Source organism: Microcaecilia unicolor, chromosome 7 (assembly GCF_901765095.1).
Source record: "Microcaecilia unicolor chromosome 7, aMicUni1.1, whole genome shotgun sequence".
NCBI classification, from domain to species: domain Eukaryota; kingdom Metazoa; phylum Chordata; class Amphibia; order Gymnophiona; family Siphonopidae; genus Microcaecilia; species Microcaecilia unicolor.
Genome location: NC_044037.1, coordinates 96,967,533 through 96,993,854, shown reverse-complemented (window position 1 = coordinate 96,993,854; position 26,322 = coordinate 96,967,533). Strand labels below are relative to the sequence as shown.

General features: G+C 44.7%; 1 protein-coding gene across 7 annotated transcripts in view; it reads left to right on the top strand.

Annotated features, from left to right (window-relative positions):
* Positions 1-26,322, top strand: part of LOC115475173 (zinc finger protein 184-like) — a 94,111-nt gene that overhangs the window by 62,836 nt on the left and 4,953 nt on the right. For 3 of the 7 annotated variants that reach the window (XM_030210935.1, XM_030210933.1, XM_030210934.1), the window contains exons 8-9: positions 4,008-4,121; positions 18,982-20,772. In XM_030210935.1, the coding sequence (XP_030066795.1) occupies positions 4,008-4,121; positions 18,982-20,336 (1,469 nt within the window). In that variant the 3' untranslated portion in view covers positions 20,337-20,772. Of the gene's footprint in view, positions 1-4,007; positions 4,122-10,581; positions 10,710-18,981; positions 20,773-26,322 lie in introns of those variants that run through there. The other 4 variants (XR_003942961.1, XM_030210936.1, XM_030210938.1 and 1 more) reach the window with 2 other exon arrangements.

Here is a 26,322-nt window from a genome sequence, read left to right as displayed (position 1 = left end):
AACTTCAGCATGTCCTTCCAAGACTCTACAATCCTTCTTACATGGTGATCCTAGCCAAATTCAGCAGAACACCAAAAGACAGCCAGGCCATGGAAACACTAGACTCTACCTCTGAGGACCTCTTGCCCTTCAGTTGAGTCAAGCTCAGATGTGTCAGCTTTAAAATCTAACTTGACTGTTCTGCTTTGTGAATTACAACTCTTCCTAAGATTAGAAATGTGGACAGCATTATCCATGTTATGCATTGACATAAAGACCTTCAGGAATGTCTGGAGCAGGCAAAGTTACATATTGAAGAACAGATAGCCAGGAGCACTACAGCCATTCATGGTCCAAACAAGTAGAGCAAAATAGAACAGATTTTTTTATGTCAGCTACAACACAAAAAAAATTAAATATAATAACCTGACATGTCCATGTTTCACACCATCAATGGTTGCATCGGGGCATAATACCATAGCTAAATACATGAAGAAATTAATTAGCAATAAAGCTTTAAAGGCTTTCAGAAATCTACTGATGAACAAGATTGTACTTATCCAAATGGACAGCCAGGTTGTGATGTACTACATCAACAAGCAAGGAGGCATGGTTTGTACTTCCTGTGTCAGGAAGCACTTGATTTGAGGACTTTACCTCCTGTCAAGGGATGCTTCTCAGAGCCACTTAACTAGTCAGGAAATGCTATAGTCTGGCAAACAAACTGAGCAGAGTGATAAGCTGCATAAGTGGTTTCTCAACATGAGCATAGCCCAGGAAATATTCAGAAAGTGGGGTACACCCTCAGTGGATCTCTTTGCCACACATCTCAACAAGGGTCCCTTATTACTGCTGCAGACTGAGATCACATGGCATACTGACCTTGGATGCCTTCCTTCTTCCTTGGGGGACAGGTCTTTGGTACGCATATCCTCCCATACTTCTCATAGTGAAAACTTTACTGAAACTCAAACAGGACAGGGAAGACTGTAGGTGCATATACAATGACAGTAAATTCCTCGGATAGTAATTACACTGGACTTGTATGTACCTAAGGTGGCTCTATGGTCCGAGCTGAGCTGCCCCCAATGAAGGAATAATGCCAATGTGGAAATATATATTACAAGATACAAAAATTCTGAGGATTATACCAAATAGATATATGGAGACACACACACACACACACACACACACGTGTGTGTGTGTGTGTGTGTGTATTTGTGATCACACAACTACAATCATAGGCGTAGTTTGACTGTTTCATTTGGGGGGGGGGGCAAAGAATGGGCGGAGCATATTAGCATATCATTTGCATATATACATATGCAAATGAATATGCTAATGTGGAGGAAGGAATTGAATTTACAGGCAAAATATCACAGATGCACATTTCAAAAAGCTGACACATTTCAATTAATAAATTATGAATAAAATACTTTTATCTACCTTTGTTGTCTGATCATTTAGTTTTTCTATTCGCTTTGGTCCCAGTGTCTTCTGTTTTATTCAGTGTCTTCTTTCCAGTAGGCTTCCCTCTGCTCCCCACCCCTCGCAGTCCCATCCATCTCTTGCTCCTTCCCTCTGCTCCCCACCCCTCGCAGTCCCATCCATCTCTTGCTCCTTCCCTCTGCTCCCCACCCCTCGCAGTCCCATCCATCTCTTGCTCCTTCCCTCTGCTTCCCACCCCACCCAGTCCCATCCATCTCCTGCTTCTTCCCTCTGCTTCCCACCCCTCCCAGTCCCATCCATCTCCTGCTCCTTCCCTCTGCTTCCCACCCCTCCCAGTCCCATCCATCTCTTGCTCCTTCCCTCTGCTTCCCACCCCTCCCAGTCCCATTCATCTCCTGCTCCTTCCCTCTGCTTCCCACCCCTCCCAGTCCCATCCATCTCTTGCTCCTTCCCTCTGCTTCCCACCCCTCCCAGTCCCATTCATCTCCTGCTCCTTCCCTCTGCTTCCCACCCCTCCCAGTCCCATTCATCTCCTGCTCCTTCCATCTGCTCCCCACCCCTCCCATTCCCATTCATCTCCTGCTCCTTCCCTCTGCTCCCCACCCCTCCCAGTCCCATCCATCTTCCCTCTGCTCCCCCCCCCCCCCCCGCGAGGTCCAAGATGGTGACTCCGTTTACCCCCTCTCTTCCTCCCTCCCTCCCTCCGCCGCAGGCAACAGTCTTCAGCTTTTTCAGCGTTCCTGGCAGCGGTAGCGATGTACACGCTGCCTTCGGTCTGCCCCGGAAGCCTTCTCTTCAAGTTCTTGTTCCCACCTATGCGGGAACAGGAACTTGAAGAGAAGGCTTCGGGGGAGAGCCAAAGGCAGCGTGTACATCGCTACCGCTGCCAGGAACGCTGGAAAAGACTGCTGCCTGCGGCGGAGGGAGGGAGGGAGGAAGAGAGAGGGGTAGACGGACACACTCCTCTCCGTCCGCTACTCCGCTTGGCTTCCCTGCCCTCTCTGTCTGCGTCCCGCCTTCCTCTGACGTCAGAGGAAGGCGGGACGCAGACAGAGAGCAGGAAAGCCAAGCGGATGGAGAGGAGTGCGTGCGTGCATGTGTTTTTTTTTTTTAACTAATGGCGCGGCGGCGCCTCATCGTCGTTTGGGGGGGCATTGCCCCCCCTCGCCCCCCCCCCAGTCTACGCCTATGACTACAATACTGAGAAAATTACAAGTTAGCAGCTACAGTAGGCTATAAACCTTGTGCCTGAGAAATAACCAATCTATATCCATCAAAAACCAGATGACTAACTAGTGCCCCTGAACAGAGAAGAGAATCCCGTTCTCTCATCCTTAGAGGTCCACAGTGTCCGCTTCAGATGGGGTGATAGAGTGTTTCCTCTTCAGGGCTCTAACTGATCCCAGCAAGCCCCTGTAGTCAGGTCTTAGTCCGATGTGACTTGTCCAGCACAGGCAGTTAGATTCTCAGTCTGGCAAAAGCCACAAATCAGCTCCCGAATCTTTCTTTGTGCAAACTTAACCCAGAAAGATACAGTCCATAGGCATTACTGACTATTCAGTCCCTCTCCTCAGAGAGATGTGCACACCATCAGATCTTCCACTCTTCTCCCTCCTCTTCCTCCAACTCTCTCCCAAGCCCAGGGTTGGCACTGCCTCCAGAGTCTACTGGTGACAGTCCGGGACCAATCAGGAACTGTATACATCTGTCCAGCAGGTGTCATACAGTCACCACAATGAGGGGACCACCTTATCAGTAGTACAGGATGTCTCGCTAACTTGGTAAATAACCAGCATGACTTTGGCCCTGGCTTTCTGAAATTCTTTCCTCCACAGCCTCACACCAGATACTGGAGGGCTCTTTGTTCCTGTGAAACTCTCTGTTCTGCAGCTTCCCTTGAGATAGACTGGAGGGCAAATGCAAGTAAACAGCGTGTCCTTGACTATTGTCAGCTAACACAGTACTTCAGGAAGTCATGCAGAATCTATGTTGGTATTGTTCATAAAAGATGGTTCTTGGCCTACCAAAGGTGAGATACAGGGGATTCTCATCACCTCTTATTGGCCAAAACAAGTATGATTCCCTCTAATTCTGGAACTCACCTATGAAGATTCTTGGAGGCGTGATATGGCCTCCTGGTGGAGGTTGTAGAGTCGAGGACTGTGTCAGAATTTAAAAAGGCATGGGATAAGCACGTGGAATCACTTAGGAAAAGGAAGAGTTAGGGGTTACAGAGGATGGGCAGACTGGATGGGCCATTTGGCCTTTATCTGCCATCATGTTTCTATGTTTCTAAAGTAAAAAAAAAATCCCTATCCATACATTTTAACAAGTGTAAATGTGTTTTTGTAGGTTGCATATACTTTCCTTTTAAAAAGATACATTCTTCCTGTTAAAGCTATGTGCAGATTTTACATACTCTGCAAAATGAGCCCCAACCCCTTGCAAGTAATAATAAAAACAGCACCATGGGAAATGCTAATAATGGACAATACGAGAGGAAATCTTGAGGTCTTTAGAGTATTTATAGTATGTACAGTGCATTCCTTAACACTGTACACACTTTTTTTTATTAATAGGCTACCCAGTTTTTAATCCTGAACTTTCATTATGGATTAAGGAAGAGGACAATCCATATTCTAGTGATAATCCTGACTCAGAGGAAAGAGAAAGTGTTAACAGCCTCAACACAGGTATGTACAATCTAATCAGAACTAATAATTCTAATGTACAGTGTAACTTATATTTTATTGCCTGAATTCGAAGTAGTAGTAATGATGATAACTGTAATAATAACCACTCTTTTATTATACTCTCCACCTTATAATTGAAAGAGAAAAACGCCTAGATTTCGACCCAAATCGGGAGATAGACGTTTATCTCACAAAAACGAATAAATCGGTATAATGGAAAGCCGATTTTGGATGTTTTCAACTGCACTCCATCGCGGAAGCGTACAAAGTTGACGGGGGTGTGTTGGAGGCGTGGCGAAGGTGGATCTGGGGCGTGGTTATCGGCCGAGGAGAGATGGGCGCCTTTCGCCGATAATGGAAAAAAAGTATGCGTTTGTAGCTAGAATTTAGGGCACTTTTCCTGGACCCTGTTTTTTCACGAATAAGGCCCCAAAAAGTGCCCTAAATGACCAGATTACCCCCAGAGGGAATCGGGGATGACCTCCCCTGACTCCCCCAGTGGTCACTAACCCCCTCCCACCACAAAAAATGATGTTTCACAACTTTTTATTTTCACCCTCAAATGTCATACCCACCTCCCTGGCAGCAGTATGCAGGTCCCTGGAGCAGTTGTTAGGGGGTGCAGTGGACTTCAGGCAGGTGGACCCAGGCCCATCCCCCCCCCTACCTGTTACAATTGTGCTGCTTAATGCTTAGTCGTCCAACCCCCCCAAACCCACTGTACCCACATGTAGGTGCCCCCCTTCACCCCTTAGGGCTATAGTAATGGTATAGACTTGTGGGCAGTGGGTTTTGAGGGGGATTTGGGGGGCTCAACACACAAGGGAAGGGTGCTATGCACCTGGGAGCTCTTTTACCTTTTTTTTTTGTTTTTGTAAAAGTGCCCCCTAGGGTGCCCGGTTGGTGTCCTGGCATGTGAGAGGGACCAGTGCACTACGAATCCTGGCCCCTCCCATGAACAAATGCCTTGGATTTATTCGTTTTTGAGCTGGGCGCTTTCATTTTCCATTATCACTGAAAAACAAAAACGCCCAGCTCACAAATTGTCGAATAAAACATGGACGTCTATTTTTTTCGAAAATACGGTTCGGTCTGCCCCTTCACGGACCCGTTCTCGGAGATAAATGCCCATGGAGATAGACGTTTTCGTTCAATTATGCCCCTCTCTGTAAACTAATTATTTGTTATTAATTTACACTCCTGTTTACAAAGCTGCTCTAGCAGCCGCTATGGGCTAATGCCGACAAAGCCCATTCACTTTGAATGGGCTGTGTCAGCATTGCTGTGCGGTTTAGTAAATGGAGGAAGGGGGTGTTTATTTATTCTTATATCCCACATTGTCTGTTTTAAGACTTCCATTTTGTTCTAGACAAAATTGGTTCAAGGGGCTACTGCAGAGTTTCCCTGTGTTACTGCTGTGTTACTAATGTATACTTCAATCTTATGCTAACAATGTGTAAACATTCAAGTAACAGTGGGTGTGGAGTGGAGGAGTAGCCTAGTGGTTAGTGCAGAGGACTTTGAGCCTGGGAAAATCCACTGCTTATTCTTGGGATAAGCAGCATTAAATCTGTTTGATCTTTTTTGGGATCTTGCCAGATACTTGTGACCTAAATTGGCTACATAGTAACATAGTAAATGATGGCAGGTAAAGACCTGAACGGTCCATCCAGTCTGCCCAACAAGATAAACTCATTTTACATGGTGTGTAATACTTTATATGTATATCCAAGTTTGATTTGTTCCTGCCTTTCTCAGGGCACAAACCGTAGAAGTCCGCCCTGCACTGGTTTTATTCTCCAAATACCGGCATCGCCACCCAATGTCCGCTAAGATTCCATAGATCCATTCCTTCTAAACAGGATTCCTTTGTGTTTATCCCACGCATGTTTGAATTCCATTACCGTTTTCATCTCCACCACCTCCCGTGGGAGGGCATTCCACCTATCCACCACCCTCTCCGTGAAAAAATACTTCCTGACATTACTCTTGAGTCTGCCCCCCTGCAACCTTCAATTCATGTCCTCTAGTTCTACCGCCTTCCCGTCTCCGAAAAAGGTTAATTTGCGGATTAATACCTTTCAAATATTTGAACATCTGTATCATGTCACCCCTGTTTCTTCTTTCCTCCAAGGTATAAATGTTCAGGTCGGCAAGTTTCTCCTCGTACGGTTTGCAATGCGAATCCCGTACCATTTTCGTAGCTTTTCTTTACACCGCTTCCAGTCTTCTTACATCTTTAGCCAGATACGGCCTCCAAAACTGAACACAATACTGCTAGTGGGGCCTCACCAACGACTTGTAGAGGGGGCATCAACACCTCCTTTCTTCTGCTGGTTATACCCCTCTCTATGCAGCCTACCATCCTTCTAGCCACGGCCGTCGCCTTGTCACATTGTTTCTTCACCTTCATATCCTCCGACACCAACACCCCAAGGTCTCTCTCCTGAGTCGAGCTTGCTAATCTCTCCCCTCCTATCCGGTATCTCTCTTTTGGGTTTGTCCACCCCAAATATATCACTCTGCACTTCTTGGCATTAAATTTTAACTCCATACTACAATTTGGATAAACAAAATATAAATATCCTAATTCAAAAGAGATATATATATATATTTAAATCTATATCTTTTAAAAAAAAGTTTTAAATGTGTTTAAATGTGCTTAGTTCGTACCCATTCCAACCATTATATCCCCAAGAGGAATATGTGGTAGTGTCAAAGATGGAACCATCATCGCACAGTCGATGTTCTGCCTCCTTATCATGTATGTACATACATCAGAGCCCACCTAAAGATCTTCAGCATATATATCTTATTGCATTATAGCGTTTAAATTTCTATATATTAGAGAAGTAAATTCTTAAACATTGATGTATATATGCTGCATGGTATTCAGCTGAGCTCAAAAAGCTCCACATACATTATAACGCAAGTGCTACTGATATTAAATTAAACCATAGGGAGGTACATAATGCTTAGTGCCACAGATATTTAAGCCCCAACATATGATACCTAAAGTACTGCTAGATTAAGGCATATATATATATCAAAATGTAGTCACTTCCCTTAAGGATATATCGTGCTCGTGCTTGTGCTTCATGAAATCAATCATAATCCATTCATCCAAATCATTCTTGCCATCACAATGAATATTCCCTTTAACTGTGGCCGAGTTTCACAAGTCTTCATCAGAAAGGGAAAAAACCCAAAACTTTAAACCAGTAACAGACACGAAACCCCGAAACCATCCTAGGGGCTCCTTCCTGTGGTGATTTTTCTGCTCACGCCAAACCATTGGCATTACAAAAGCCATTCCTTTCCTTTTACCATTCAACCACTGCTGCTCTGTATGTCTATGTGTTGCAGAAGTCTGGTAGGGGAACTAACAGTTCTTTTTTAGTTCAGCCTTTGGAGTTTTCTGACTTGTTCCCTGTCTCAGTCTCTCTGATGGACCCTGCCCCGAAGAGGGGATGTTTTCTCTCCAGCTGAGCAGTAGGGTCCATTTCTGCCCTGTCTTCCTCTATTCGGAGGGAGTCTTTTCAGGGCAGTCCCTTTCTGCACAAAGGCAGCAAGAATCTCCTGAGCAGGAAAGCCATGTTTGCCAAAGTGAGTACATTGATAGCAATAGGCATCACTGTCTGTGGCGAGTTTAGATTGTCTTATAGTTCCTGCGTTGGCTAAGGCTAGGGTTACCATATTTTGTCCCCCAAAAAGGAGGACACACGCCCTGCCCCCAACACATACCCGCCCCATCCCCTTTTATGCCCTCGCCCGCCCCCTTTTTACGCCCTCACCCCGCCCCCTTTCATGCCCTCGCCCCGCCCCCTTTCACACCCTCGTCCCGCCCCCTTTCACACCCTCGTCCTGCCCCCTGTCACATTTCCCCCCCCCCCTCTTCATACACCCCCTCCCCGTCACCCCCCTCCCCTTACCTTACTACTGCCCCGGTGGTCTAGTGACCTCTTCGGGGCAGGAAAGAGCCCCCTCTTTCCTGCCCGGAGCGCTACCCTGCATGCATCCTTTCTGTTGCTGATCTCGGCGCCGATTCAAAATGGCCGCCGAGAGTTGACGTCTCACAAGGTCACTTCAACACTCGGCGGCCATTTTGAATCGGTGCCGAGATCAGCAACAGGAAGGATGCATGCAGGGCAGCGCTCCGGGCAGGAAAGAGGGGGCTCTTTTCTGCCCCAAAGGCGGAAGAGGTCACGACCACCAGGGCAGTACTAAGTAAGTGGAGGGGAGGCTAGCAATCCGCCCGTTTGTCCACCCACCAGCCTGCCCGTTTGTCCAGAAATCCGGACAAACAGGCAGATTGGCAAAACCCGCCCAGTTACCCGGACATATCCTCAGAAAGAGAGCATGTCCGGGTAAATCCAGACATATGGTAACCCTAGCTAAGGCTGTTCCTGGTGTGGAAAACAGTGAACAGCATCAGAGCAGGGCTCCTTGTATGTTGGGCCTCTGAAAGGGCCTATTTAGTGTTTTTATTTACAGACTTTTCTGTCCCCTCAGTTTTTCTGAGGCCAGTTGCTTGAACAGCTTGGAAGTTTCCCTCCTTCCTTTGTGAAACTCTTTTTATGCTGGCAGTACAGGTATTGCCTATGAGCACACCACCCTGAGTGTGCCTGATCTCTGATCTTGGAAGCTCAGCAGGGTTTTCACTATTCAGATGCTGCCTTTGCAGCAGCGGTTCTGTCTCGGGGAGCGGTGACTTCCCACCCTACTTAGGGATTGCTTTGGTATATCCCACCAGTTCTTGGATTCATCTGCTGCATACGCTAAGGAAGGTAAAATTATGCCTTACCTGCTGATAATTTTCTTTCCTTTAATTTTACCTTTAGTGCCTATGTGAGAGAAATCTTTGCATAATATAGACTTGAAATTGGTGTTTTTATAGTGAGGATAATGAAGAATAAAATATTTTCTGGATTTTACGGATGCATTTCGAGGTGGTAAATCTATTAAATCCAATATGTATTCAGGTGCCAAACCATGTATTATTTGTAAATGAATGTTCAGGTTTTGAATATTATTCTAGCTTTGATTGGAAGCCAGTATAGTTTAGAAAGTAAGGGAGAAGCTCTGTCAAATTTTAAAGCTCTCAACACAAGTCTCGCGGATGTGTTTAAGGTAGTTTGGAGATATTTCAGATATCAGCATATTCTGACAGCGTAGTTGTCTTTTCATCCACATGTGGATAGTCCAAGGCCTCTAGGAAATTCTCAGCCCTTCTTCCCCTGGTGGAACGGGTTCAACCGCTTGGGCATTAAGAAGGGTGGAGAGTTCCTCTGAAAGTACCTACTTGTGCTGAGCGCTGTAGGACTGAGCTCCCGGTGGGCAATTTGGAGGCATGGATTCCAGACTCAGGCTGTGTACTAAATTCACCAGGCCTATGGTTCCAAAGGGGGTGCTGGGGGTAGCTTTGGTATGGCAGTGAGGTGATCATTTAACTGCTTTTATGTAGGTGTTTGACCTCTTCCCTGGTATTCTATATATGGCACCTTAATTTCTGCGTGGAAATCGAAGCATATTGTAACTTAATTGTTTAACTAGCTAATCAACGCTGTTAATTGGATGTTAAACAATTAGCACTAATTCACATTAATTAAGATTTACGCTCACAACTCGCTAAGCGTATTCTGCAACATGGTGTGCTTACATTCTAAGTCGCATAGTTGAAAAGGGGGCATGGCATGGGCATTCATAAAACCTATGCGCATTGTTCTAGAATACACCCGCTTTGTGCCTAATTTAGGCGTCAGGATGTACGCCAAGTTAAACATGATGCAAATGACTGCAACTACATTTGGTCACATGGAGAAGCACTCGGCGTTATTCTATATACCATGTGAAAATTTAAGCCTATTCTATAAAATTAGGTGTATTTTATAGGATACGCCTAGGAGTATTCTCTTTTTACAATTTTCAGGCGCCATATATAGAATCTAGCCCCTTACACTTTTGTCTTCTCTTTGGTTGGTAGGAAATATAGGTTCCTCTTCCACACACCACTAGGGTCCCTGAGGTTTCTCGGTCTGCTGGGCCAAGGCACGTTCTTTGTGTTAGAAGTTCCTTAGCCAAAGCCAGATTTTACTATGTGGTCATAGATGACTCTGTGGATCAGCAGTCTTACCAGTTGGCACTGTAAGATTAAAGGCTTTAAGTCAACAGGTCTGAGATATAGACCCTTTAAATAATCACTAAGCAACTGACTGGGACTGTTAATGCTGTCTGACTGCATCTCCAGCATACATTTTAAATTTAGTAATCAAAGATGTATTAAATTCAGCTCCAGTGTTAAGTACCAGTATTTTCTAACCAGGTAGTATCCATTATAATTAAAAATGTTACTGTAAAATTAAAATTACTGTATGAGGCTCATTCTACTGGATCCTTTCATGTGTTGACGTGTTGTCTTCATTTTGATTCTTCTGTGTTCTCCGTGCGTCATTTGATACAGAGAGGCTCAGAACCAGATCAACTCTGTTCACTACATTGATCCACAGCGGTAAATAACAGTGACCAGACCCTCGAGAAAGGGGCCATTCTCCGAGGACAAGCAGGCTGCTTGTTCTCACATGTGGGTCGACGTCTGCGTCGGCCCAGGAAACGGCAAATTTTCACCAGCAAAATTAAAAAGTTTTGCCAGAGCCTTCTGGTGCGCATTTGCGGACGACTTCCTGCCCGTCGCGTTGAGCGTGCCTCCTCAGTTTTTTCTTGTCCGCGAACGAGGTGACAGGTTTTTTCTCTGCTCCTCATAAGGCCCAGGAAAAGATTCTGACAACTTCTATCATTCTTTATTTTATTTATTTTTTTGTAATTTTTTTCTGTTAAAAAAAAAAAAACTCCGCTTAGCTATTCTTAGTTTAGCCCCCTTTTTAAGTTTCCTTTGTTTTTCGACGCGGCCGGCTTTAGGCCACGCGGTTGGCTTCTTCCTTTCTTTTTGTGCCCTTTTTTCTTTTAATAGGCACAATTGCGTCTTTTGATTTTGCCGAAGCTGTTTTTCCTTCCATGTCATCGAAGGCACCCAGCAGCTTCAAACGTTGTACTCGGTGCAACCGGACCATCTCAGGTACCGATACCCACACCTGGTGTATCCAGTTCCTTGGGCCCGACCATAGCCCAGCCACTTGTAGTCTGTGTCTTCGTATGAAGAAATGGACCCAAGCATCTCGACAAGCCCAACGAGAAAAGCTTTTTGGGGCTCGGTCCGGTTCTTCAACATCGACATCAGTACCGAGGTCAGCAGTGTCGACATCAACAGAAGCATCGAAGTCGGGAGCAGAGGTAATGGCTGCTGAGAGACCAACTGAAGCTGGGAGCAGTGAGGCATCAAATGGGTCTCCACCTGTCTTGAGGCCTCCTGTTATGCAGGCCCCCCCCGGACCCGGCCCCGAGGAAACGTGAGGATTCCACATCCTCCTCATTGGTACTGAGGAGTCTCGATGACGGGTGTCGAGCGAAGGCAAAGAAGCACCATCATCGTTCTCCTTCGACGCACAGTACCGGGAGCTCCGTGGCATCGAGAGAGTCGGCACCTGAGACGCGTCGGCACCGAAAGCATCGCTCCCCCTCGATACAGGAGGTGCCGATGTGTCGGTCTTCTAGCAGCCCGATGGCTGCTCCCAAGCCTCCACAGATTCTGACACCGCCTGTTCCACCGACCCCACAGCCTTTTCCGATGGCGGCTCTCGACGAGCACATCTGGGCCTTATTTCCAGAACTTCTGGAGGGACTGCTATGTCAGTCAGCTTTGGTGACGGGGATGCTTGTGCCTTCTGTACCATCTGCTGCAACGGTGTCTGGCCCTTCTCCTGCGGTGAGGTCTCCAACTGCGGTGCCGCCTGCGGCATCGGCGTCAGCTGCCACCCAGGTCGACTCTCCTTCGACGTTGGTGGAGGAGCTTCACCGCAATCAGACTGGGCGTCGGCCTCTCAACATCGCCATAGAGGACATCCTCGGCATTGAGGCAGGTTCATTGTCGAAGTACCTTGACACAGGCTTTATCCGACACTGAGCAGGAGCGTTCGTGGGAGTCAGAGGAAGATCCCAGGTACTTTTCTTCTGATGAGTCCTTTGGGATTCCCTTTGATCCTTCCCCTCCGTCAGAGAGGAGACTATCTCCACCGGAGTGTCTGTCTTTTTCCTCTTTTGTCCGGGAAATGGCTACGGCTATTCCCTTCCCTGTGGAGGTTGAGGATGAGCCCAGGGCTGAGATGCTCGAGGTCCTGGATTATTATTCTCCACCTAAAGAGGCTATAACAGTTCCTCTGCATAAGGTACTGAAGGAAGTCCTTATGCGAAACTGATCGGCCCCTCTGTCTGGCCCTGTGGTCCCGAAGAAAGCTGAATCCCAGTATCAGATCCATGGTGAACCTGGATTGATGAAGTCCCAGTTACCCCACAATTCCATGGTGGTGGACTCCGCCCTCAAGAGAGCCAGGAGTACTAGAGACTATGCTTCGGCGCCCCCAGGCAGAGAAGCTAGGACTCTTGATTCTTTTGGGAGGAAAACATATCAGGCCACTATGCTTGCCACCAAGATTCAGTCATACCAGCTCTTCACGAGCGTGCACTTGCAGGACTCAATACGGCAACTGTCAAGCTTGGTTGATGCACTCCCTACAGAGTTGGCCGAGCCTTTCCGCCAGGTGGTCAGGCAGCAGAAGGCGTGTTGAAAGTTCCTGGCCAGGGGTACATTTGACACTTTTGATGTAGCATCCAGGATCGCTGCTCAGGATATAGTGATGCGCAGACTCTCATTGCTGTGTGTCTCTGACCTGGATCATTCTGTCCAGCAGCGAATGGCGGATGTTCCTTGCTGGGGGGACAACCTTTTTGGTGAAAAAGTAGAGGATCTTGTTGATCAGATCAAGAACCATAATGGTGCTATGGATTCGCTGTCCCACCAGGCGCCTTCTGCTACTGCCTCCTCATCTAGGAGGTTTTTTGGGGAGAAGAGGAGTGCTCCCTATTCCTATCCTAGGCCGTAGGTACACTCCTGCTTCTCTGCAGCCTTCCCATGCTCAGCCCCAGCGCGCTCGTTCGTTAGTACACAGCCTCAGTCTGGAATCCATGCCTCCAAATTGCCCACCGGGAGCTCAGTCCTACAGCGCTCAGCACAAGCAGGTACTTTCAGAGGAACTCTCCACCCTTCTTAATGCCCAAGCGGTTGAACCCGTTCCACCAGGGGAAGAAAGGCTGGGATTCTATTCCAGGTACTTCCTTGTGCAAAAGAAAACAGGGGGGATGCGTCCCATCCTAGACCTAAATTTCTAATCCAAGAAAAGTTCAGGATGGTTTCCCTGGGCACCCTTCTTCCCATGATTCAGGAAAACAATGGGCTATACTCTCTGGACTTAAAGGATGCTTACACACACATCTCGATACTTCCAGCTCACAGGAAGTAACTTCGATTTTGGCTGGGGTCACAGCATTTTCAGTACCGTGTACTGCCCTTTGGCCTGGTGTCTGCACCCAGAGTGTTTACAAAATGCCTAGCTGTAATCGCAGCATCACTAAACAGACTGGGAGTGTATGTTTCTGCAAGCCACTTATCTGGCAGGTGTAAACAACAGTCTGGCCGACAGGCTGAGCAGGATAATGCAACCTCACGAATGGTCACTGAACATGGGTGTCGCCTGCAAGATCTTCCAAGCGTGGGGCACCCCCTCGGTGGATCTTTTTACCACTCAGATCAATCACAAGGTCCCTCAGTTTTGTTCCAGGCTTCAGGCCCACGACAGACTAACGTCAGATGCCTTTCTCCTGCACTGGGGAACAGGCATCCTGTATGCATATCCTCCCATACCTTTACCTCTCTTCTACTTGCTCACCCTCCAATTTCCGCACATCAGCTCTTCCTCTCTCTGACCATCACCTAATCACAATCACACTTCAGCACCCTCCCCCTCAATCTTGCCCAACACTAAATACTACTTCCAGAAATCTCCAGGCTGTTGACCCCCTCACCTTATCCTCTAGTATCCTCTAGTATCTCTGATCTTCTCCCTTCCATCATGTCCTCCGAATCTGTTGACAAAGCTGTCTCCACTTACAATGCCACTCTCTCCTCTGCTCTAGACACCCTTGCACCGTCCATCTCCCGTCCCACAAGGCGTACCAATCCCCAGCCCTTGCTGACCCCTTGCACCCGATACCTTCGCTCCTGCGCCCTTTCGGCTGAACGCCTCTGGAGGAAATCTCGCACCCATACTGACTTCATTCACTTCAAATTCATGCTATCCTCCTTCCAATCCTCCCTATTCCTCGCCAAACAGGACTATTACACCCAATTGACTAATTCCCTCAGCTCTAACCCTCGTTGTCTCTTCGCCACCCTCAGCTCCCTCCTCAAAGTGCCCTCTGCTCCCACCCCCCTCACTTTCTCCTCAATCTCTGGCCGACTACTTCCGTGACAAGGTCCAGAAGATCAACCTCGAATTCACCACCAAACCTTCTCCTCCTCTTCATCCTATATAACCCACTCTCTCAACCATCCAACCCAGGCATCCTTCTCCTCTTTTCCTGATATCACCGAAGAGGAAACCGCCCATCTCCTCTCCTCCTCGAAATCCACCACCTGTTCCTCAACCCCATCCCCACCAACCTACTTAGCACCATCGCTCCTACTATCACCCCCACCATCTGTCATATCCTCAACCTCTCTCTCTCCACTGCAACTGTCCCGGACACCTTCAAGCATGCTGTGGTCACACCACTCCTCAAAAAACCATCTCTTCACCCTACCTGTCCCTCCAACTACCGCCCCATTTCCCTCCTACCCTTCCTCTCCAAGATACTTGAACGCGCCGTTCACAGCCGTTGCACTGATTTTCTCTCCTCTCAAGCCATCCTCGATCCGCTTCAATTCGGCTTTCGCCCCCTACACTCGACGGAAACGGCACTATCTAAAGTCTGCAATGACCTGTTCCTCGCCAAATCCAAAGGTCACTACTCCATCCTCATCCTCGACCTATCCACCGCTTTTGACACTGTCAATCACAACCTACTTCTTGCCACACTGTCCTCCTTTGGGTTCCAGGGCTCTGTCCTCTCCTGGTTCTCCTCTTATCTCTCCCATCGTACCTTCAGAGTACACTCTCATGGTTCGTCCTCTTCCCCTATCCCGCTCTCTGTTGGAGTTCCTCAGGGATCTGTCCTTGGGCCACTCCTTTTTTCAATCTACACCTTTTCCTTAGGCTCCCTGATCTCATCTCATGGTTTCGACTATCATGTTTATGCTGACGACACCCAGCTGTATCTCTCCACACCAGACATCACTGCGGAAACCCAGGCCAAAGTATCGGCCTGCTTATCCGTCATTGCTGCCTGGATGTCCAACCGCCACCTGAAACTGAACATGGCCAAGACTGAATTTATTGTTTTCCCACCCAAACCCACTTCTCCTCTCCCTTCACTCTCTATCTCAGTTGATAACACCCTCATCATCCCCGTCTCATCTGCCCGCAACCTCGATGTCATCTTCGACTCCTCCCTCTCCTTCTCTGCGCATATGCAGCAGATAGCCAAGACCTGTCGCCTCTTCCTCTACAACATTAGCAAAATTCGCCCCTTCCTCTCTGAGCACACCACCCGAACTCTCATCCACTCTCTCATTACCTCTCGCCTTGACTACTGCAACCTACTCCTCACCGGCCTCCCACTTAGCCACCTATCCCCCCTTCAGTCCATCCACAACTCTGCCGCACGTCTTATCTTCCGCCTTGACCGATATACTCATATCACCCCTCTCCTCAAGTCACTTCACTGGCTTCCGATCAGATACCGCATACAGTTCAAGCTTCTCCTACTAACCTACAAATGCACTCGATCTGCAGCCCCTCCTTACCTCTCTACCCTCATCTCCCCTTACGTCCCTACCCGTAACCTCCGCTCTCAAGACAAATCCCTCCTTTCAGTACCCTTCTCCACCACCGGCAACTCTAGGCTCCGCCCTTTCTGCCTCGCCTCACCCCATGCTTGGAACAAACTCCCTGAGCCCATACGCCAGGCCCCCTCCCTACCCATCTTCAAATCATTGCTCAAAGCCCACCTCTTCAATGTCGCTTTCGGCACCTAATCACAACACCTCTACTCAGGAAATCTAGACTACCCCAACTTGACATTTCGTCCTTTAGATTTGTAAGCTCTTCTGAGCAGGGACCATCCTTAGTTATTAATTTGTACAGCGCTGCGTAACCCTAGTAGTGCTCTAGAAATGTTAAGTAGTAGTAGTGGGGAAGACTTTACTGAAACTCAAGCAAGACTACGGAACCATGATTCTGTTTGCTCCCTTCTGTCTGCGTCAGATTTGGTTACTTCTTCTTCTGGAGTTGTCCTCCGAGGAACCGTGGAGATTGGAGTGTTTTCCAACCCTCATCACCCAGCACGAGGGGTTGCCAGTCTCTGGCTCTCACGGCCTGAATGTTGAGAGCTTAGAATTCGCCTACTTGGGTCTTTCATAGGGTGTCTCCCGAGTTTTGCTTGCTTCCAGGAAAGATTCCACGAAGAGGTGTTACTCTTTCAAATGGAGGAGGTTTGCCGTCTGGTGTGACAGCAAGGCCCTAGATCCTCTTTCTTCTCCTACAAAGACCCTGCTTGAATACCTTCTACACTTGTCGGAATCTGGTCTCAAGATCAATTCCGTAAGGTTCACCTTAGTGCGATTAGTGCTTATCATCGCCGTGTAGAGGGTAAGCCTATCTCTGGGCAGCCTTTAGTTGTTCGCTTCATGAGAGGTTTGCTTTTGTCAAAAGCCCCTGGTCAAATGTCCACAGGTGTCATGGGATCTCAACGTCATTCTCACCCAGCTGATGAAAGCTCCTTTTGAGCCACTGAATTCCTGCCATCTAAAGTACTTGACCTGGAAGGTCGTTTTCTTGGTGGCTGTTACTTCAGCTCATAGGGTCAGTGAGCTTCAGGCCCTGTTAATGCATGCACCTTATATCAAATTTCATCACAACAGAGTAGTCCTCCGCATGCACCCTAAGGTGGTGTCGGAGTTCCATCTGAACCGGTCAATTGTCTTGCCAACATTTTTCCCCCGTCCTCATACCCGCCCTGGCGAAAGCAGTTTGCATACCTTGGACTGCAGGACAGCATTGGCCTTTTACGTGAAGCGGACAAAGCCCTTCAGGCAGTCCACCCAGTTGTTTGTTTCTTTCGATCCCAACAGGAGCGGAGTCCCATCAGAAAACGCACGATCTCCAGTTGGCTAGCAGATTGCATTTCCTTCACTTATGCCCAAGCTGGGCTGACTCTAGAGGGCTATGTCCCTGCTCATAATGTTAGAGCCATGGCTGTGTCAGTGGCTCACTTAAAGTCAGCCTCCATTGAAGAGATTTGCAAGGCTGCAACGTGGTCATCGGTCCACACATTCACATCTCACTACTGCATTCAGCAGGATACCCAATGCGACAGTCGGTTTAAGCAGTCTGTGCTGCAGAATCTGTTTGGGGTTTAGAATCCAACTCCACCCCCCTAGACCCATTTTTGTTCTGTTCCAGGCTGCTCTCTCAGATGTTTATGGTTTCAGGTCAATCTAGGTTATGTCTTCGCCGTTGCGAGGCCCAGTTGACCAATGTTTATTGTTTTGAGTGAGTCTGGATGCTAGGGATACCCCACACGTGAGAACAAGCAGCCTGCTTGTCCTCGGAGAAAACGAAGATACTTACCTGTAGCAGGTATTCTCCGAGGACAGCAGGCTGATTGTTCTCAAAAACCCGCCCACCTCCCCTTTGGAGTTGTTGTTGTTTGTTTGTTTATATGCTTTTTGATTAAACTAGTAGGCACGCTCAACGCAACGGGTGGGAAGTTGTCCGCACATGTGCGGTTCACGCGCCAGAAGGCTCCTGCAAAGCTTTTTAATTTTGCTGTTGAAAATTTGCCGTTTCCTGGGCTGACGTGGACGTCAACCCACATGTGAGAACAATCAGCCTGCTGTCCTTGGAGAATACCTGCTACGGGTAAGTATCTTCGCTTTACCTGGAATAAATCAGCTTTATTAATTAGTATAGCTTAGTTTAAGAAATAAATCTTTATCACTTAAGACACATGGAGCTTCATTACACTTAATTATGGCTTCTGTACTTCAAGATGTTCAGTATCAACTTTTCTTGAAGTATTAGCATGTTTTGAAAAGAAGATATTGGAAAGAATAGCAGTTTTCTGCCTCAGTCAAGGAAGCATCCATAGCCTTTGATTTGTGAGGTGAGAAAGCATGTACAGAAAGGAGCATTATAAATCACATAGGGGCCCTTTTACTAAGCCACGTAAGCGTCTACGCGTGCCTAACGCGTGACACAGTGGAGTTACCGCCTGACTACCGTGTGGTTCTTGCGGTAATTTCATTTTTGGCACGTGTCTGATATGCGCATCTGAAAAAATATTTTTTATTTTCGGGCGCACATAATGATCGCGTGCCAAGTGGCATTTGGTGCGCATAGGTCATTACCCCCCGGTTACCACATTAGTCTTTACTGCTAGGTCAATGGCTGGCGGTAAGGTCTCAGACCTAAAATAGGTGCGCGGCAATTTTCATTTTGCCGCATGTCCATTTTCGGCAAAAGCCTTTTTTACAGGCGCGCTAAAAAATGGATCGGTGCGCACCCAAAACCCACACCTACACTACCGCAAGCCATTTTTCAGTGCACCTTTGTAAAAGGACCCCATGGTATGTCAATTAGCCAGTCAGACCTCATATTACCTTACAGTTCCATGATATCATATTCTTCATACAATTTTCACCTCACACACTTCACTCACAAACGTTCCATTTTTTTTTTTAATTGTGCATCCTCTGCCTCACACTTGGAGACTGTTTACTTTTCTCTCGGCTGTGATTTTGATGAATTTGAAGACCTTTCAGCTGAAAATGTCCTAGAAATGGAGGAAATAGAAAAGACTATTCCTAACAAGTCGTCTGCAGGTAAAAACAGATTTAACACGCTTTCTGCCTCTGACATTGCTGCGCTAGATGGAGGGACCACAAAAAAATGCACTAAATATCAAGTGAACTGGGCTATAAAAATTCTCCGAGATTTCTGTGATGAAAGAGATCTTTCAGAGGCCTTTGAAGTAATGGAAACCACAAAGTTAGCTGCAGTATTGAGTGACTTTTATCTTTCTTTGAGGCAGGCTGATGGCAGTTTATACAAACGTGGCAGTCTCATTAATATCAGAAGTGGTATAAATAGGCATCTCCAAAAGCAACCTTGGGGAAGGAATATTGATATTTCCAAAGACCCTGAATTCAGGCATGCTAATAAATGTCTAAATTTGCAAGCAAAAAATGCAGACTGTCATGGATTAAACTTCATTAATCACAAGCAACCTCTTTCCAGAGCTGATCTCCATAAACTGTACAGCTCTGAAACATTGAGCAAGAAAAGTGCAACCAATCTGTTGTACAAAGTGTGGTTTGAAATACAGTTCTTCTTCTGCCGTCGAGCTAATGAGAACGCTGCCAGTCTTTTAAAGTCTGATTTCACCATCCTTACAGATAGCTCTGGTCTCAAGTATGTCACTCAGTCATCTACTTGGAAAATGAGAAGTCATCCTAGGCGGTCCAGTGACACACTTTCTTTTGCAGATATGAGAATGTATGAGCAGCCACATTCAATTTACTGCCCAGTAAAAAGTTTCCAGCTTTACATCTCTAAACTCCACCCTGAGCAACCCAGACTCTTTCAGCTACCAAGAAAACTGCAGGATCCTGCTGGCATATGGTATGGAAAGCATCCTGTTGGAGAGCGCTTTATTTCTGGCCTAATGAAAAAAATTTCAGCTGAGGCAGGGTTGTCTAAAATTTATACAAATCACTGCATCCGTTCCACTTGTTGCCAAGTTCTCAGTGAGGCAGGCATTCAGAACCGTCACATTATATCCATCTCTGGGCACAAGAGTGAGCTGAGCCTCAGACATTACACAAATCAGACTAATGACAAACAGAAATGTGACTTAAACAAAATACTGACAGAAAGTTTGCCGCAACAGCCTTCATCTCCACAAAGGCAGCCAATCTCTTGTCCAGCTGTAGAATACCAGGACTCTGCTACACAGCCGTTCAGTAGCACTTCACAACCTCAAACTTCTGCAACATCTAGCAGAGAAAATACATCTGCCATGAGTGATGAATCCTGCAGTGCTGCCGTTCATGTACACACTTGTTGTCAATCTACAGACAAGCAAATACATTTCACAGATGCTGAGTGAGGTTTCAGTTAGTATTTGTTTCAATTAGAATTTGGTTCACTGTTGCTCTGTTCCATTGTAGATTTTATTGAACAGAGGGCTCAAAATATAAAACTTTTTTTGCAATATAGACTGTCTTTTTTATGATAAACAGAAATCTTATAGTGCTTCTCTGGTATTTTCTTCATAACTGTCGGATGTTACTGTAGCTACTTCTTGTTTCAAGATTGAATTGTCAACTTGAAGCTCATGTGTCAAAAAGAATAACTAGAGCAAATATTTTTCCAAATCCAAACCATTCTTTTCCTTATAGAGACACTGTGGGACCTTTTTACTAAACCACAGTAAAAATTTGCAGTTGCTATGGCTTAACATAGGACTTTAGCCCACAGTAGCTGCAAATTTTAACACAGCAACCATTGGGTACTCCCACTGTTTTGCAAATCATTCATTAACACAAGGAGTGGCCTAGTGGTTAGAGCACCGGTCTTGTAATCCAGAGGTGGCTGGTTCAAATCCTACTGCTGCTCCTTGTGATCTTGGGCAAGTCACTTAACCCTCCATTGCCTCAGGTACAAAATTAGATTGTGAGCCCTCCTGGGACAGAGAAATATCCAGTGTACCTGAATGTAACTCACTTTGAGCTACTACTGAAAAAGCTGTGAGCAAAATCTAAATAAATAAGGTACCTGCTCCCAGTTAACACAGGACCACTTAGTGCTTCTTATATAGGAGGCAGTAATTGATCCCATGTTAACTCTGCATTAGGTAGTTAACATGCAGCAAGTTAACTGCCAAACACCTTCCGTGCCCACTGTCTGTTCTTGCCATACCCAGACACAAAAAGCATTTAACATACGGTTTACCTTGGGTTTACATAAAAAATACTGCAATGCTCCTTAAATGCGGTTCTGCACTAGCAGTTAGCATAGAGTAAACCGGATATTAAGCACTTATTGCAGATTATAATAATTTAATAGGTGAAGTATGAGATCTCTGGTAGGCCAATGTTAAGAATCAGCATTAAGTGGTGTTTATTTCCCTGACCCCAAATAAAATTTGCAGAATAGCATAATTTAAGTGGATTTTAAAGCAACAGCATAATAGTGTACTTATATTACATTTCACTTTTGCAAAACTGGTTTTGATTTTTTTTTCATTATTCATTCCATGAGATTTTATAGTACTACTACTAGTACTGATTTCTGTAGCGTTATTAGCCATATGCAGTGCTGTGCAAATTATATGTAGGTATTTTCTCTGTCCCTAGAGAGCTCACAATCTCAGTTTTTGTACCTGGGGCAATGGAGGGTTAAGTGGCTTGCCCAAGGTCACAAGATGCTGTAGTAGAAATCCAACCCAGGTTGCCAGGATCAAAGCCCACTGCATTAACCATTAGGCTACTCCTCCCTTAACATACTTAGGTTTAAGACAGCTTTTCCACAGAGTTTGCATACATTTTTATTTAATATTCTTTTTTCCAATTTTTTAAATCAGGTGTCCTAAGCCAGGATATGCTCAAGAAAGAATTTAATTTCTGGTTTTAATGCATAGAACCAGAAGCTTAACATGGCATTGATCTTTCATTTAAGATTTGGTTAACTAGGTATTTGTAGCTCTTAGCTTCCCTTTTCTGCTGTGGTAGATTGGTAGTCAACAAATATATTAGTTATAAAGAAAATATGTGCTAGCAGAATTTAACTGCTGTGCTGGGTCCTAAATTAAATGTACTTTGGGGGTTAAGATGTTTTGTTATGGAGAAGAGTAGAGTACTGAGAATTGTGCTGTGTCTGTTATTGTTGTACCATACAAAAAACATTTATATCAAGCCTCATTTGTCATTGTTTTACCCATTTTCATAAAATTTCCACATCCTTTGCAAGAATGATATGATTAGCTTGTTATGGAGTCATATATCATCAAAGACTGAAACGCTAATTTTTGTAATCTGTTTCCAATTATTTTTAGAAACAAAAAATTAATAGAGCAATCTTCACAATATGTAGATATGCTGCCAGCTTATGTCTTCTTGCAGGACATGCTGTATAAGTATGGAAAGGGTTCCTTTATATTAGAACCTCCTTTTCAGTTGTGAGTTGGATCATTCCTACCTGCATGGTAGTAGCGCAGCTTCTTCCTTCAAACTCAGAAGTTAAAGTGCTGTCCTGCTATGCGGGGTCACTTCACTTTATTGTTGTGCTAAGTTAATTCCATGGTGATATCTGTACTTCATATGTTCTTTATTTGTAATAGAAATTGTAAACTGCATAGTCACCTCAGCGATCACTTGCGGTATATCAAGTGCTGAAAATAAAAAGTCTTATGTTATCCTATTATATATTTATCAAATAATGCATATAACCCATACTCAGTGGAGACATGTATATCTCATGCATATTCATTACAGATATCCTGAAAACTCAAATGTTTTGGGTTCTCCAAGACAGGTTTGGGAACCAGTGCCCTAAACTGTAGTACTCTAGAACCAATTTTGTAGCCAGTTCTTCCAGCTTTCATTTCAAAGTTAATTTTCTTTATTTTATAAAGTAGCCTTTCCTATACCTTGGTACTAACCCTATTCACAAAGATATGTTAGATGTTAATATGTGCAAACCCTATAGTGTGAAACTTGTTAAAGTTCTTTTGACTTAACATTATAAAACACATAACATATATAATAACATGGAGGAAAAGACCTCAAAAGCAACCTGGAGTACTCAGTGATAGTATCGCTGAATTCTTAGTACTGACCAGAATAGTACTGGCCAAAAACCTCCATGTAAATATTTTAAATCCAGTTTTTAACATTTTGTTTCTTTTTTATTTCTTCCTTTAAAATCTATTACTCAAAATGCATCTTGCGCTACATGTCTTTAAACTTTTATAACAAAGTTCACTAAAGATATTATATGGTACTTATCTCTAAGTTGTCTCAGCTTTCTTCACCACTTGACGGACCCGTTTTGCCCACCGGCTTTCTCAAAGGGAGCTGGTTACTTCTGTGCCATTCCAATATCATCTGTGGAAACAACGACAATGACCATCCTCTTCAAAAAAAATTCAAAAATCATTTATAAAAACAAAAAGTGCAAAAGTCACTATTCCATGGCTGAAATTCTCTGAAAACTTACATATCTTCACATATAATCTTTGTATATCTCTTCCAGTGTCAAAATGGCGACCCAAATAAGACACCAACTTTAACGTCAGACTTCTGGGTTATCTTGCTCTTATAGTGACCCAATAGGAACAAAAATCCTTTCTTTTCATAAAAACGCAGCCCATTCAAAACAAGTGTTTAAACATGTGGGTTCTAAAGATTGAAGATGATGTATCCAATGTTGTTCTTGCTGTACTAGCAAACGATCCCGATTACCACCTCTTAAAGACTTTTTTTTATCTGCCCAGTCGCAAAACAGCGAAATTGTGAAAATTCATGTTTTATAGCCATGCAATGAGCTACTAGTGGAGCATCTGTTTTATTCATTGTAATATAAGACTTATGTTCATTCATTCTAATATGGAGCTTCCTAATAGTTTTGCCTACATAGAACTTATTGTATGGACAAACTAAAACATATATTACATAGGTTGAGCTACAGTCGGTCATGCTTCTTAATTTGTACAACTTAGTTTGTCCTTGCAACATTGGATACATCGTCTTCAATCTTTAGAACCTACAGGTTTAAACACTTGTTTTGAATGGGCTGCATTTTTATGAAAAGAAAGGATTTTTGTTCCTATTGGGCTAACATTAGAGCAAGATAACCCGGAAGTTTCCCCTGATGATATTGGAACGGCACAGAAGTAACCAGCTCCCTTTGAGAAAGCCGGTGGGTGAAACAGGTCTCCGTCAGTTGGTGGTGAAAGCTGGGAAAACTTAGAGGTAAGTGCCATATAATATCTTCAGTGGACTTTGTTATAAAATTTTAAAGACACGTGGCGCAAGATGCATTTTGAGTAATAGATTTTAAAGGAAGAAAGAAATAAAAGGAAGAAATAAAAAATAAATAAAATATTAAAAACTGGATTTAAAATATTTGCATGGAAGCTATTGGCCAGTAATGATGCAACTATTCTGGTCAGTACTAAGAATTCAGCGATACTATCACTGAGTACTTCAGGTTGTTTTGAGGTCTTTTCTTCTATGTTATTATATATGCTATGTGGTTTATAGTGTTAAGTCAAAAGCAGGTTCCACACAACAGCGTTTGAATATATTTTCTTGGTTTTGTGGAAAAAGCTTTATTATTGGAAGAGATATTAATGTGTGAAAATATGCATTATTAGTGAAAATGCACTGTTAGAAATTATTGATATGCATTAATTTTTATTTATTGAATTTAGCTGTCACCTTTTTCAGTAATAGCTCAAGGTGAGTTACTTTCAGGTACATTACAGTTTACAATTTATTCAGACTTTCTGTACCGCCCAAACTGACACGCAGAATAGGTACAATCTATAATAAAAATGGTAAAGAAACAAGAAAAGAACTACAATAATCACAGAATAGTAAAAGAAAAAACATTCAGACAGGAAGGATAGATACCAATCATCAACCAATAAAGTATTTTAAAAAATCAATTCAAAAATTGCTTCAAAGGATAAAGGAACCAACCAACAGAGAGAGAGTGGCACTCTTACTTGATTAAAAAAAAAAAGTATGAGTTGAATGCTTGCTCAAATAACAATTTCTTTAAAGTTCTCTTAAATTCTTTAACTGAATTAATACTACGAATAGAAAATGGCAGGTTCCATGTAGCATTTATACCCATTCACAAAAGAACAATTAAAAGTACATAAGAGTAATGTTGGGACCACAGCATCAAAAGAGGAAATTCTACTGGAAGATGCAACCTTATTGTCTATCTACCATCTAGTATACACTGTGACTGACTTCCCATCATGAGACTTTTGATTCTTTCAACATCATACAACTGCTGTTCAGTTGAGACCTAGCTCAGAAGACGGCGCCTAGTATTCCACACCATTTATCTTTCCAGTTGTACTCATTGCCAGTCAGAAATTCATATTTTCTTAACATCCCTACAGACTGGACCATATGCTTGAGTTTATGCACGCCTAACAGCATATGGAGACTGAGAACCACTGACCAGAGTAAACCTATAATTGTCTTGTACAGTCTCCAATCAGTCAATATTTCTTAGTCTCCAGCAGATGTTAGACATGAGTAAGACTGTGCAATCGAGCTGGACAGGCAGGTCAGGTATTGAGTGTGGTGGGGTGTCTCGGCAAAGGATAATAGAAAAAGCGCAGATCAGTGCAGGCCCCAGAAGTGCCTTGGCATATTACACCTTGGTGACCAGGTCTCTCTCCCCTCCCTCATCACTGTTTTCCCCTTATGAAAGGTGTGGTGTTGTGCCTCAGCTTCCTCTCCCCATTATCAAGGGAGGAAAGCTAGAGAGTCAATTGTAGGACAACTGGTGGCAGAGGGAAAAAATGCAGCTGTGTTCGGGAATAGGCTTCTGGACGCTGTACTCTCTAGTAGTCTATGCTGCCTTCACTGTGAACTTCATTTCATCTGGAGCTGAGGAAGGGGGAATGAGTAGTGTTGCTAGTGAGACAAGTGTGGTGGCCATCCATGAGCACTGAAAAGCCTCAGTGTTGTAGGTTCAGCTGCCCGCGGGATGTTGAAGGGCTTGATAGCAGCTGTCAATTTTGTGATGTGCAGAATGGGGTCAAAGCTTCATTGGCCAAGTAAGGGAGTGCAGCTGTGCTGCAGGAGAGAGCATGGGTGGGAGCTGTACTGCAGAGGTGGTAAAGGCTGAGAAAATGGATTATTTCCAATGTACATCACCTTGCATTTGTCCACATTAAATTTTATCTGCCATTTGGACACCCAGTCTTCCAATTTCCTAAGGTTTTCCTTCAATATTTCACAGTCCGCATGTGTTTTAACAACCTTAAATAGTTTTGTATCATCTGCAAATTTGATCACCTCACTCGTCGTTCCGATTTCCATATCATTTATAAATATGTTAAATAG